The following is a 14,919-nucleotide window of genomic DNA, read 5'->3' as shown; positions in this document are numbered from 1 at the left end:
CATTTAGCTCAGCAGTGGCAACTCTGTTTTTAATTGCTGGGGTTTACACTTCATTATTATCCATTTGTATTGTTAGATCTTTTCTGACAACACTTCAGTCTTAATCCTAATTATTAACCATGTCAAACTAGAACAAGGAAAGTGCAGTGTTCTTAAAAGAGAGCAAAGAATCAAAAAGATTCAAGCTTCCATGAATTTGGATATTAAGTATGAATTTCAATCTAACAAGGGTTTAGGCTTGTTACCACGTGACACATTGAAAACAATATTTTCCTGCATTGATCATCTCTTGTGAGAGAGATTCCTCTCAGGGGTGCTCTCGGCCAAAGTTTGTTTTGGTTTTTCAAATAAAATATTTGCCTTGTGCCATGTTTACTCTGATTAATTTTTAAAATATATTAGTTTTGCTGTTGCTGAGGTCTTCTCCCTTAACTACTTTGATTAATAATCTGGAATGTATCCCCAGAAATATCAAAGTGGTTGTTCTTTGTGGGTAAGCACTGAGATTACTCAATTCAAACAGCTGTTCCTAGGTCCTGGATTTGAAATCATACCAAGAGGTATGTAATAATGTAAAGTCCCATATTTTTAGTGTTTACAAGTGAAACATTTTATTGTGAAATTTGGATATGAGGTGGCTCTATCTAGACCTTTAACCACATTTTTGAGGAGTTTGACCCAAGAGCAAGCTGAAACAAAAGATTTAATTTCTTGGAGATATACAATTTTGATTGTAAAATATGTAAATAAGAAAGCAACTTACAACAACAACAACAACATGAAAAGATTGATCTAGATGAGTGGATCTTTGTGGGAAAGGGGATATACAATCTTTTTTTTAAATAAATTACTATATAGATTTACCCAGTTAAGATCATCATCATTTTTGCAACTAAGGAGGTGCTCTGTTGGAGGTGTTTTAGAGAAAGGAGAACGTACTTGCACATGTGGTGGTTGTGTCCCAAATTAGGTGGTTTTGGGAGGAAATTATTAAAGAGATTCATCTTATGACAAAATGCTGGCTTTCTAGAGATCCCCTGTCCTGTTTACTTAATGCTCCAGTAAAGGATCTACATTTTAAATAGAATGTCAAATTATTTTTTTTAATTGTTAGCAGCTAATCTTTGTACTGCACATAATTGGAAACGTGAGCTCTCCTCCTATGGAATTGTGGTGTAGTAAAATGTGGACTATCCTTGTAATGGATAAGCTTGCGCACCAAGTGCATACGTAAGAGAAGCACCAAAAGGAGGATAGATATTTAGAAATTTTGCAGCCCTTTCTAGTGTATTCAGTGGAGGAGAGCTCCCTAGCCAGCACGACCGAATCTTTAGCCAGGTTCTTTGAATATTAACCTGATCCTGAATAAGTGATGTATGATATAGTATGGTAATGTTTTATTGTAATTCTTCCTCTAGTAAAAAGGTAAAAAACCCATGAACCCTCCAACATCACAAGATAAAAAGAACATGATTTTTTTAAAAAGTTTTAAAATATCATGATTTTTAAGCTAGTCTCATGACTCGGGGTGGGGGGGTGGTGTCCAACTCTTGATTATTAAACACTGGGTGTTGGTGCAATTGATACAGAATCTGCTGTGTTCTGGCTTCCTCACTGGTGGACAACTAGTGAGGTTTGGAGAAAACACCAGTCTTTTCATAAACCAGAAAATGTTTCTCTGCCACTTTTGGACCTGGACTGGTTAGCATCACAAGTTGTTGTTGAACACTGGGTAGTTTAATATAAATCTCAGAGCGGATTGCTTTGTAGGAGTGCTGGGAGGGAGGAGGAAGAGGAAGTGTTTTTTTGCTTACTTCTGTATGACACACTAAAATTGTTTTTCTCCTGACCTTATTAACATGCTCCCTTCCTGAGGCTGAAGTGCTTACACATCAGGATATTTTTAAACTTTCAGTGTTGTGGTTTTGTCAAGTGATTTAAAATGGCATATTTGCTATCTCTTGTTTTTCTTTTTTCTTTTACACATTTCTGTTTTCCAAAGGCTTTTGTTCAGGCTGGGTAGCATTCCCCAAGTTTTTTATGTTATAAACATGGCATCTTTATTAATTATCATAAAGGCAAATAGATGTAAGAGGATAGCGTGCAGAAGGAAGGATGTTTGGCAAGTTGTCTCTGAAAATTGGAAGAGTATTTTGGAGCTCAAATTGAAAGGAGATGGAAGTGTTTGGGGTTGCATTGGCTCCTGTGAGGGATAGGAGGGGGAATGGGTGTCAATGACGTAGTATTGGGAAGCGTCTAATCTCCCTCTGTTCCATGCCCTTTAGCCTCCTTTGTCTGAAATATCTGTGCACTCTCCCTACTTTAGTTCTGGTCCTGTGGCTATGTGAGGAGTGTAACAATGCACTCTTCCTGTCAGTCAAGCACCACCTCTTGCAGTAGCAGGTTATGCTACTTTAGGAATTAAGCAGTTAACAAATTGTCTTTTGTGTGGACCTTTCTTTTTCTTTAAAACAACATACTGTTACACTTGAATGGTTTAGGTGAGAATTGAAGCATCCTGTTCCTGCTGTCCAAACATCCAAAGTCTTATGAGTCTGGATTGGCCGGCATGTTGTCCTGGCTGGCAACAAGAGCCTTGTTCTCCAAGCCCACCAGGAGGTCAGACCAGATGATCATACTGGGCCATTTTGGCCTTAAAACATATAACTCTCTGGAACACAGACTTTGTTTTCCAAATCTTGGATTTAGAACCCACTCTGAATTGTTCATGTTTATCCATACCAATTTTTTTACAAAAAGAAAAGGAGTACTTGTGGCACCTTAGAGACTAACAAATTTATTAGAGCATAAGCTTTCGTGAGCTACAGCTCACTTCATCGAATGCATTTGGTGGAAAAAACAGAGGAGAGATTTATATACACACACACAGAGAACATGAAACAATGGGTTTATCATACACACTGTAAGGAGAGTGATCACTTAAGATAAGCCATCACCAGCAGCAGGGGGGGGAAAGGAGGAAAACCTTTCATGGTGACAAGCAAGGTAGGCTAATTCCAGCAGTTAACAAGAATATCAGAGGAACAGTGGGGGGTGGGGTGGGAGGGAGAAATACCATGGGGAAATAGTTTTACTTTGTGTAATGACTCATCCATTCCCAGTCTCTATTCAAGCCTAAGTTAATTGTATCCAGTTTGCAAGTTAATTCCAATTCAGCAGTCTCTCGTTGGAGTCTGTTTTTGAAGCTTTTTTGTTGAAGGATAGCCACTCTTAGGTCTGTGATCGAGTGACCAGAGAGATTGAAGTGTTCTCCAACTGGTTTTTGAATGTTATAATTCTTGACGTCTGATTTGTGTCCATTCATTCATTCCAGTTGGAGAACACTTCAATCTCTCTGGTCACTCGATCACAGACCTAAGAGTGGCTATCCTTCAACAAAAAAGCTTCAAAAACAGACTCCAACGAGAGACTGCTGAATTGGAATTAACTTGCAAACTGGATACAATTAACTTAGGCTTGAATAGAGACTGGGAATGGATGAGTCATTACACAAAGTAAAACTATTTCCCCATGGTATTTCTCCCTCCCACCTCACCCCCCACTGTTCCTCTGATATTCTTGTTAACTGCTGGAATTAGCCTACCTTGCTTGTCACCATGAAAGGTTTTCCTCCTTTTCCCCCCCCTGCTGCTGGTGATGGCTTATCTTAAGTGATCACTCTCCTTCCAGTGTGTATGATAAACCCAATGTTTCATGTTCTGTGTGTGTGTGTGTGTGTGTGTGTGTGTGTGTGTGTGTGTGTGTGTATATAAATCTCTCCTCTGTTTTTTCCACCAAATGCATCCGATGAAGTGAGCTGTAGCTCACGAAAGCTTATGCTCTAATAAATTTGTTAGTCTCTAAGGTGCCACAAGTACTCCTTTTCTTTTTGCGAATACAGACTAACACGGCTGCTACTCTGAAACCTGTCAATTTTTTTACACTATGTACAGTGTAATAATGGTAGCCGTGTAACTTGCTCATCTCCGATACATGAGTTAGCTGTTACTGTGCAAGTCTCATTAAATTCAGTATTTGTATTCTATAAGTAATAGTGATCTATTTTCATGAGGTTGTATTGTATTGAATTTGGGTTCTTAATCTTTTTCATCCCCAACTTTCAAAAAAAGGTGTTTGTTTTGTTGCAAATCTAAAAAGAGGTGCTGTCAACAGAAAAGCTAAACACTAAGTATACTAAAATATTGATACCATATTTTAAACTGAAAAACCAAGCCATTTAATAACACTGGTGTGTTTAGTCTTTCAACACCCCTGTTAGGTAAGAAGATAGGTATTATCCCCACGTACAGATAGGGAAACAGGTAGAGCTCAGATGACTTGCCCAAGAAGTTAATATTAATACTTGATCTCATTTTAACAGATAAACTCCTAAGATTAAAAAAAAATGAAGTAAATTTTTACAAATGAATTAACTTTTAATGGGGCCAGAAATGGAGATGGCTTAGAGCTGCTTTCTGTAGCTCAATTATGATCATCAGAAAATGGGGAAAGTAAGGGGACCTGACCCTTGTTTTTGAGAAACTTGCAAGTCACTATCTGATGAAAGTCATTTAGAACTAACAAATTTATTTGAGCATAAGCTTTCGTGAGCTTTCCACTGAATGCATCCGATGAAGTGAGCTGTAGCTCACGAAAGCTTATGCTCAAATAAATTTGTTAGTCTCTAAGGTGCCACAAGTACTCCTTTTCTTTTTGCGAATACAGACTAACACGGCTGCTACTTTGAAACCTGTCATTTAGAACTGGTGTTTGTGAACACAGATAGTGAGTGCTTCTCTGTGTGGAGTAAGGAAGTAGTGCAAATTGATGAGGATTTGCTGTCACTGCACTGCTGTGAGGGAGCACAATGTGTCCTGGTAGTAGACAACAGATAACACTCCAGTAAAAAAGAAAGAGGAAGATAGTTTTTTTTTCAAGTTACTCTGTCCTGATGCTCTTTGTGAGAGAATTTAAAATAATGGTTTTTTACATGAGAAAGTTCTTTGGACTAGTCAATTTATGATTGGCAGGGGAATGTTGAGTGAGGTGATGATAAAAGGAAGCTTAACAAAGGGAAGAAAAAAGGGACAATGAAATAGCAGTAGACCATTAAAGAGTAGTAGAGAAAATAATCTGAACACAAGGTCTTTAACAAAAAAAAGTACATCTCAAGAGCAGGAAGATGGAAAGAGAACTTGTTGTCCCAACACAGATATAACAGGTAATTTTGTATTGACCTCTTGTTTTATGTTGATGGATTTAAATAACTTATTTTGCTTATTAGACATGTAAGGAATTTTGGTTTCTTGATCACAAAATGTGGCAAAATACTTAGGCCTGACTTCCACTAACAGTCTTCCACTAACAGTTTCTTCACTGTTATCTCGGGGTGAGAATTGGGAAGGCAGCCTCAGTAGGTCATAGAATAATTAAAAATAGTGATAATCTTAGACCCATTAGACTTTCTGAAAATACTAAATGCATGTTGATGGAAAAAAGTACATTTGTAACAATGCCACTCCTCTAATGATGTTTCTAGAATAGTAACTTTTCTGGCCTATATGTTTCCTGTTTCGGAGTCAGGCAGAGAAATGCTTGGAAACAGTTACTTGTACAGTTACAAATGGCAAGTGTTTTGACTTCAGTAATTTCCCAATTTCTGAAGCTATAAATGCTAAGACTAATTTGTTCTTTTATAGGTAAATGGGGGCATTGAGACTACTTTAGAGAAGGAAGTCCTGCAGTATGACTACCATTCTTCATATTTTGATATATTTGTAAGTATTTTGTTTTAGGATTTCTTTAAAACATGCTTAATGCAAGAATTGGGATTTTTTTTTTTTAACCAGAGAGTCCTTATCTTTTATTATCCCATAGTCTGAGTCCTGTGCCAGGGTTAGATTTTCTTGAACTTAAAAGAGAGGGAAAATGTACTCTAAATCACATCTCTCTTTAAATTAGGATATATAATCTTATGTTTGGGCAATATTCCAGAAATAGATCCAGCAGTAGTGAGGGAAGAATTGATCACAGGACAATAGCTGACATCTGTATATGTCAAGTTTGTTGCAGATTTCTGTATTTCAACTAAAGTAAATTATTATTTTAATTTTTTATTAAAATCTATGTTTAGATTCTATTTTAAATATGGGTGACTATAGGTATAATGACCAGCTGCTTCCCTCTGCACACAGGCACTAGGAACAAGGAAGAGAGGGGAGCAGCACCTCCATTGCTCATTCACTCTCCATATGGGTGGACAGAAGCCCTCCACTCTTTCTTTTTTTTTTTTGAGACCGCAGCTTTGTGGCAGTGTGAAAGGGGACAAAGTCAGGAAGCAGTATTCTCCACGGCATGAGCCATGCAGATAGTCACATGCAAATAAATGCTTTTTCTTGTCTTTCGATCAGCAGGATTTGGAGGCTGTGCCCCCTTTCTTTTCCATAATCCTCATTCCTCTTTGGTAATATTAGGCCTTGTCTATCCTAGAGAGAACAATTGTTGACATTGCATTTGTTATATACCAGTTGTTCCACCACTGATGGGTGCATCGAGAGTGCTTATCTGGAATTAGTGTAAAAAGTTGCTTGCATTTCCACACTGGTGTTGCCTTATACCACTTCGGATGACATGACTGTTATGTTCAACTACTCTAGCAGCCAAGAGTTATCCCCTCTGGTGCCTCCCACCATGCCACCTTCAGCTGTGCCCCTGCTGTATCTCCCATCTCATAAAGCTAAAATAGCTATCTGATCATTTTGATAATCCTGCAGATAAATCCAGCCTATAGTTAAAGCTGCTTAAGTAGAAAAACATATAACTTGGAATGGAAAACTCTTGACAGGAGACATTGAAATCCATAAATGATTTAGAGCTTACAAGTAAAACTACTTCTGCCTCTAGCACAAATGTAATTAATCTTATTCAACTTTATACTTAAAACTAGATTAGACTTGGTTGTACTTTGGAAGCTATTCTCAGCTTTGATATTTTAATTGCCAAGGGAAAGACAATTCTCTTAAATTTAAGTGTTTGCCTGTTTCAAGTTTTGTGAAATTTTTTTTTGTAAACTTGTTTGAACAGATGATGCTTTACAGGTAGCATGGTCTCAAGTAGGGCCCTACCAGTTTCACAGCCATGAAAAACGTGCCACAGACTGTGAAATAAGCCCTTTTCTGTGAAATCTGATCTCCTCCGTGCTGCTGGGAGCACCCCAGCCTGGGGCTCATAGCTGCGAGTCCTGGCTGGGCTGGGGAGGGACAGGATTTGCCCTTCCCCTGCACAGCCACTCTCAGGGGGAGATCAGAGCCACCTCTTGGCTGGACAACAGCCCCGAAGGTTCTTGCAGCCGGAGGAGGCTTGTGGAGGTGGTTCTGAACTCCTTGGTGCTGGGAATGTCCCAGACAGGGGCTCCTAGCTGCTAGTCTCAGCTGGGCTGGAAATGGACAGGACTTTCTCCTCACCTGCATGGCTGCTCTTAGGGGGTGGCGGGGGGGGGAGGGGAAAGAGAATGAGATCTGACCTATGTCCGGGTACCTTTTGGGTTGGGACCCCCACAGTTTCAACACTGAAATTTCAGGTGTAAACATCTGAAAATGTGAAATTGGCTAATTAAAAACCCTCTGGCCATGAAATTGATCAAAAGGGATTGTGAATTTGATAGGGAATGGAATATTGGGAACTCTAATTCAGAATTCTAATCACACCTGTGCCACTGACTTATTCTTTGGCCATGGGCAGGTTCCATAAGCTCTCTGCATCAAAGTCTTCCATTGTAAGATGTAGATAACTCTGTCTCTGGAAAAATTATTCACATAGATCTTTGAAAATGTCCAATGCGCAAGACTAATTTTTGGACACACAAAATGAGAGTAAAACACAAATGAAAAATTGCAGGCATTCTCTAACGGGAAACAAATAAGGATGACTATAGTATATGAATAGTTGTAAAACCTTTATTTCAGTAAACCTTTTAAATTCTTCAGTTACAGAAATCATTGTATAAATATGTTCATTCCCATCCCATCATTTGTAAGGTTAGATATATTTAAAATATACTTGTACAGTAACCCATTAGGTATTTGGCAGATTAACTATCTGAAAAGCTTAAATGTTCAGGTCCTGAACTATACACAAATGTACCATGTACCTATGCAGATTTAACGTACTTCAGCTGGGTGTCATACTGGTGCATGCTTGGAGGCCCTCATCTTGCAAACATTTAGGCATATGCTTAATTTTAGTTTCATTGACAGCAGTGTTTTATAACTGAGAAGCCAAAATGTTGAGTTTATATCTTAATAAGCAAATCCACTTTCAAAACTTTTTCCTAATAACCAAATTCCTTTCTTTGTAGTGTCCTGTTCATTTACATTACAAGCAGTTGATATTTTCAGACAGCTGAGTATCTTGCTGTTTTTTTTACATTTGGAATTAACCAACAATTTTTTTCTTTTCTTTACAGCTACTGGCAGTCTTTCGATTTAACGTGTTAATACTTGCATATGCAATGTGCAGACTGCGCCATTGGTGGGCAATAGCTGTGAGTAATGGCCAAGCACAACAGAGTTAACTAGAAATGGCAAACTTTGGCAAATTTTAAATGCCTCCAAACCGTATATTGAGAAGCATCTATATATAATAAAATAAATGTAAGAATGTGCAACAGGTAGCATGCCAAACAAATGAGTCCTGGTCTCGAAAATTTTTATGGTCCTTATTTGGTATACAAATAGTACAAGGTAATGACTCCTGAAGACCCATTTCTGTTCGTTGAAGAATTCCAACTATGAATTCCTTTTTGAAATGAAAATGGGAGGGGATAGATGCGCCTTTTTTTTTTCTTACACTTTCTTATAATGCTCTTAGCACATGTTGCTGTATTTGCCATGCCACTTCACAACCTCTTGTTCCATCTGACTTGGTTTCTTGAGATCAGAGTTTGAAAAATCCAGTTAACCACTGGAAACTAGGCAGATATATTCAGATAGGGTTGTGGGAAAGGAGAATGCCATATTGATACCAGAGTTAGTGTGCAGACATTCGATTACATGCTGCCACCACAAAGTCTTGAGTTCATGTGTTGTACTCACTTCCACTTTCTGGAGATTTTAGGCATGTTGTCACTGTGCTCATCTTGTTCATAGATTCATAGATACTAAGGTCAGAAGGGACCATTCTGATCATCTAGTCTGACCTCCTGCACAGCGCAGGCCACAGAATCTCACCCACCCACTCCTATGAAAACCCTACCCATGTCTGAGCTATTGAAGTCCTTAAATCATGGTTTAAAGACTTCAAGGAGCAGAGAAGCCTCCCTCAAGTCAACCATGCCCCATGCTACAGAGGAAGGCGAAAAACCTCCAGGGCCTCTCCAATCTGCCCTGGAGGAAAATTCCTTCCCGACCCCAAATATGGCAATCAGCTAAACCCTGAGCATATGGGCAAGATTCACCAGCCAGATACTACAGAAAATTCTTTCCTGAGTAACTCAGATCCCATCCATCTAATATCCCATCTCAGGGGATTTGGCCTATTTACCCTGAATATTTAAAGATCAATTACATTGCAGTATCAGTTTAATGCTATTTTAATATTCAATATAACCTCCATTTTTAATGTGCCTTTTATGCTACCACAAGATTCAGCACCATGTGCAGAAAGCAGGGGCCCTTGCTGCAGAATTTAGGGCTGATGTGCCACAGAAAACATGGGGCACTGGTTATCATAAGTATTAATGGAAAACAAACCAATAATCCACACACCAAGCATTAAAGCCATCAGCACCACTAAAAAGTGGGAGCTAAAATGACACTATCAATCCCAGGTGCAGTATGTAATTATCCATGCTCCATCCTCTTTCTCTCAATGAAAAATGTAACAGACAAAGATTTTAGATAGATAGATGGACAAACAAACAAGGATTAAATTAGGGAGGATGGCAACACACACAATTACTGGTAGATAATTCTCCCTTTGTTGTCTGACCCCTCTTTTTCTAGCTTTCAAAACAAGTCTGTGAATAATAGCTAGGAATGAGGAGCAGCAAGAACAAGGAGGTGAACTTTTCTTGAGTGGCAGTTTGGAAAACTCTAATCAAAGTCAGCCTTGTGGAATGGTGATAGATCTAGACAGCAGGGAGCTACAAAGAGTGAAACTAGATCCATATCATTTATTGAAATTTAACATTTTAAAGGATGACTATCCCAGAAGGTTCAAAGTGCTGCCCATAGGCCCCCTGTAAAATGGGAAATTCTTAAAGATTTTTTGAGTGTATTGGAGTAAAATACATACAGCTATTTCTGTAATTGATATGAAGAGGAGAGGGAATTTAACACATTTAATGGCTCTGACTCATACTTCCATCTGTATAGTGGTTTACAGTGAATACTGCAGGCTGTAATATAATAAAGCACCTACTGCTAGCTCATTATATTGTAGATCCAAGAAAGCAATTTTTTCTATGTTGTACTGCTATATTTGTTTCATTGGTTGTGTTTGCATTTCTATGTAGAACATTTTCAAAGGAGCAATATACAATATGTCTTACACTAGACTGACTCTGAGCCTGAGTCTCTTGATTCAGTAAAAGTACATTGTTATCTTGCTACAGCTGTACATCTAATAGAAATTGCTGCTGAATTTGAGGGGACTAGTGATTTTTTTTATTCTAAAGTGTGTTCATCTCAAAATCCCCTTGCCTATAGTTCTGACTTGTAGATCACATCTTCCATCTTTACACAAGGGGCTGGGAGATAGCAAGCCAAACCCATCACAAGTGGTAAGCATTAGAGGAGATACAAAAACAGATTGGGAGTTTTTCTGGAAGAAGTGAATCTCATTTTAAATCTCCCCTGTTCTCATCAGAACAGAACCACGTGGTTTGCTGTAAATTGGTATTACTTGGAGAGACGTTGGGCCATTGTACATTAACAGAGCCATGTAGTGAAGGATGCATAGTATCTGTTCACAGTATGTGTAGGTCAAGTGAATACCATTATCCCCTTGCTTTCATGGTCACAAATTTCATTCACAAATTTATTTTTATTCTCTCCTATTGCACTTAGCAACCCCCAACCCCAACCTCCCCCAAAAGACTTCACTATTCATACCACTTGAAGCATTTTTCTAAGTTGTTTACCCAAATATAGTAGCTATCTGAGTGTGTGTTTCTTTAAAATGGCTTGCAAAATGAATAGCAGGGTAGGTGGGTTGGTATTTGGAGTAATAGCTGTGTTTATTTTTTTCTGAAGTATGTATATCTTTAAATGGGTGATGATTTACAAAATAAGGTATCATCAATATGTAGTTAAATTACAATTTATAATAACTCAGGATCTGCACAGTTTCTAAGTTACCATCTTTGCTGTGTCAAAATAGGTGTTTTGAGGCATCCAAATTAAAATGGCTACGCCCCTGGACAATCTAATTTGAGTTGAAGTTTCAACATCCTGTCACCTCAATCTTATTAATCTGTGAGCTTGTTAATTGTTGGGTAAATTTTAATGATATTGCTGTGATTTTGGATTTCATGCCTTAGCGATTAATAAATTACTGTATTGTGCTGAGAAAGTAAATCCACAGTTATAAATGCAGTTTTAACTATTTTTAACACTGTCTGTTTCAGTTTACAACAGCAGTGACCAGTGCCTTTTTATTAGCAAAAGTAATTCTCTCAAAGGTACGTATTCAGATAACATTCTAATTTATTTATTTAATATCATGGTTTTCTATGAGGAAAAATGTGGTGTTTTGTTTTTTCAAGTTGTTTTCCCAAGGTGCTTTTGGCTATGTGCTGCCCATTATATCCTTCATACTTGCCTGGATAGAAACCTGGTTCCTGGATTTTAAAGTGTTACCACAGGAAGCAGAAGAAGAAAACAGTAAGTTTACTTCTTATAGTCACCTCAGTTATTGCAGTCCACCTCATACTTTTTTCTACCTTTTACAATAAGAGTATTCTCCCCCCATCCCACTAAAGATCTGCTAGTGTATCTGATCCTTGAGACAAAGATTATAGCAGTGTATCTGATTCTTGATAAAGTGGGGGAGGTAATATCTTTTATTAGTCCACTAAAAGATGTTACCTCAACCAGCTTGTGTCTCTAATATCCTGGGACCAACACAGCTGCGATAACACTGAATCTTTTCTCCCATCTTAAAAAGGAGGAGGAATTTCTATACAGAAGGAAGTGTGTTTTATCTAGTTCAGGAATGCCAAAATTACACATCATGGGAGGGCCACATTGGCAACTTGCCATAAACCCAATAGTGTGTCTTATTTTCATATATCTTTACATCTTTTAATAAAAAACATTGTATGTAGCTGGGGCAAGTAAAATTTTTGGGTCAGTGGAGTAGGGTGCGGAACTGAGCTGCTGGCTCCTTCTCTTGAAGGGAGCAAAAGAATTCACAACAGACCAGGTGCCTCTAGTTGCTTTTGAAAAAGGATGGAGAAAGGAGAGAATAGTATTCCTGGAGCTACTGTATCTGTCATAGTATGGGACCAGGGCATCCTATAAACTGTTGCTCCTTCAAGAAGAGGCAAGTGAGGGGCAGAGGAGGAGCTTGGAGGATGAAGACCTCCTACAGACTTGTGGATTAAAGGTAGAGAGATTCACATTAATTGACTTTTTTTATTTTTATATGTTTTTAGTAAGGGATAACATTAATTGGGCAGGATCTTGAAAAAGTGCACTATTTCTACAAGAAACATCCTCTAGTTTCAACCATTGGAAGATTCAGACTGGGTAATAGTACAGTGAACCTTTTGTATTTACATAAACAATTTAAATCTGGTCTGAAACAAGTGACCATAAGTGAATGTTTGCCTCTAAGGTCAATAAATCTTGATAGCGGCATCAACAGTGGAGCTCAGTTTCTCCTCACCAAAGCACGTTACAGTTAATCCAGCACATTGGAGCACCAAATCTTTTCATCCTCTCAATCTCCCTTACCATCAAAAAGAAGATAATTAAATTAGGGGGGTTTGTTTATTTAAAAAAACCCAAAACACTAAATAGGAAAATGTAACACATCATTTTTTGCCTTGCTAATTAGCCAGTTATTTTTATTCTGTCACATCACACAGGATCCCAGCAGCTAAGCAGCCTGGTGAATTCAAAGTCGGGCATTGTTTTAAAATTAGCAGCCTGGATTTTTAAGTACGTCTTTTACAATGAATACGCATAAGCAAAGAAAAGATTTGACATGTGCAACCTACATCTTTTTGAAGTTCAGTTCATAGAAATTGTTGAAAACCTAAATGTGTCTTCCATTTTTGGTGGGTTAAAGGAGATAGTTATAGTTTTGTTCTAAAGGAGTCTATTGTTTTGAAGTATAGTGTGCTCTTGTTTGAGCTACTAAGATTTTTAAAGAAAATGCTGTGTTCCCTGGTGTAGAGCATTGTTGTGCAGTTACTTCAGACACTCCACAGAGCTCTTTCCTTCTATTTGAGAATTCCAGGTGCTCAGTATGTCTTAGGATTTCTCCCCAAGTTTGTGGTGGTATATGTTCTGTGTTTTTATGTATAATACACAGTATGAAATCTTGCTACAATAGGAATTCTGATCTGGACAGCTGAAAAAATCTCTATAATTACACCACTTGGGGGAAGAAAAATATGATATTTTTAAGAACTCCTTTGCTGTGTAGAAGAATAATCACGTGTTCTAAGTTAAAGCAAGAATTATGGAAAGTACAATAGTTTTCTTCTTTTTCTGTATTTTAGAAAAAGATGGACTGTAGGATACTATGATTCTAGTTAAATATTTTCATAAATAGGAACATGCATATGCATGTATTTATTATAACTAGACATGGGCTAACCACCTGGATAAAACTACCTTGAGCCATTTGAACAGAAACCACATTTATTTTGAGATTTGAAAAAAGAGATTAACTCTATGTATTATATTTGATTTTCACATATGTCTGTATTTTGTGGTTCCTGCTAAAATATGGAGAGAATTTCTAGACATGCTAGAAGTAAAAGCAATGGAAACCTCATGGGAGCTGCTTCTTGTAAGACTTTCAGAACAGTCTTGTAAACCAAGAAGTGCAGGTAAACATCCAGGTGTTTGGAGCAGTGGCAGTACTAATCCACGCTGGCTCATTATGCATGATTTTTCTTTCTTTGCTATCCCAAGGCTTGAATTCATTGCCATAAGTAGAATTTAGTTAGCAAGGATATATTGTATTGCCTGGTGGAGTGAACAGTTCACACTTTAGGGAAAAAAAATTTGTCTAAAGTAAAGTGGTATGATTGGCACAAATTAATAACTAGAATGTGTTCACTATTTACTGGGTGGTATTCATAGCCTCCTTCAGCTTTACTCAGAATTCCCTATCCTCATCATCAAAACAAATAGGACTGTCTGAGATTCAGTCTTCTTTTCCACAGCACTCTTTTTGCTTCTTAGAATCATATAATATCAGGGTTGGGAGGGACCTCAGGAGGTCATCTAGTCCATCCCCCTGCTCAAAGCAGGACCAATCCCCAACTAAATCATCCCAGCCAGGGCTTTGTCAAGCCTGACCTTAAAAACTTCTAAGGAAGGAGATTCTATCACCTCCCTAGGTAACGCATTCCAGTGCTTCACCACCCTCCTAGTGAAAAAGTTTTTCCTAATATCCAACCTAAATCCCCCCCACTGCAACTTGAGACCATTACTCCTCGTTCTGTCATCTGCTACTACTGAGAACAATCTAGATCAATCCTCTTTGAAACCCCTTTTCAGATAGTTGAAAGCAGCTATCAAATCCCCCCTCATTCTTCTCTTCTGCAGACTGAACAATCCCAGTTCCCTCGGCCTCCCCTCATAAGTCATGTGCTCCAGTCCCCTAATCATTTTTGTTGCCCTCCGCTGGACGCTTTCCAATTTTTCCAAATCCTTCTTGTAGTGTGGGGCCCAAAACTGG

General features: G+C 38.1%; 1 protein-coding gene across 11 annotated transcripts in view; it reads left to right on the top strand.

Annotated features, from left to right (window-relative positions):
- The window catches only part of STARD3NL (STARD3 N-terminal like), a 46,888-nt gene that overhangs the window by 21,624 nt on the left and 10,345 nt on the right, over positions 1-14,919 (top strand). For 8 of the 11 annotated variants that reach the window (XM_043508720.1, XM_038390743.2, XM_043508723.1 and 5 more), the window contains 4 exons: positions 5,700-5,777; positions 8,465-8,542; positions 11,627-11,680; positions 11,765-11,882. In XM_043508720.1, the coding sequence (XP_043364655.1) occupies positions 5,700-5,777; positions 8,465-8,542; positions 11,627-11,680; positions 11,765-11,882 (328 nt within the window). The remainder of the gene's footprint in view (positions 1-5,699; positions 5,778-8,464; positions 8,543-11,626; positions 11,681-11,764; positions 11,883-14,919) is intronic. The other 3 variants (XM_043508728.1, XM_038390748.2, XM_043508727.1) reach the window with 2 other exon arrangements.

The sequence above is a fragment of the Dermochelys coriacea genome, chromosome 2 (genome assembly GCF_009764565.3).
Source record: "Dermochelys coriacea isolate rDerCor1 chromosome 2, rDerCor1.pri.v4, whole genome shotgun sequence".
NCBI lineage: Eukaryota > Metazoa > Chordata > Testudines > Dermochelyidae > Dermochelys > Dermochelys coriacea.
Note: the sequence above shows the minus strand (reverse complement) of the source record. Positions and strands in the feature narration are given on the sequence as shown.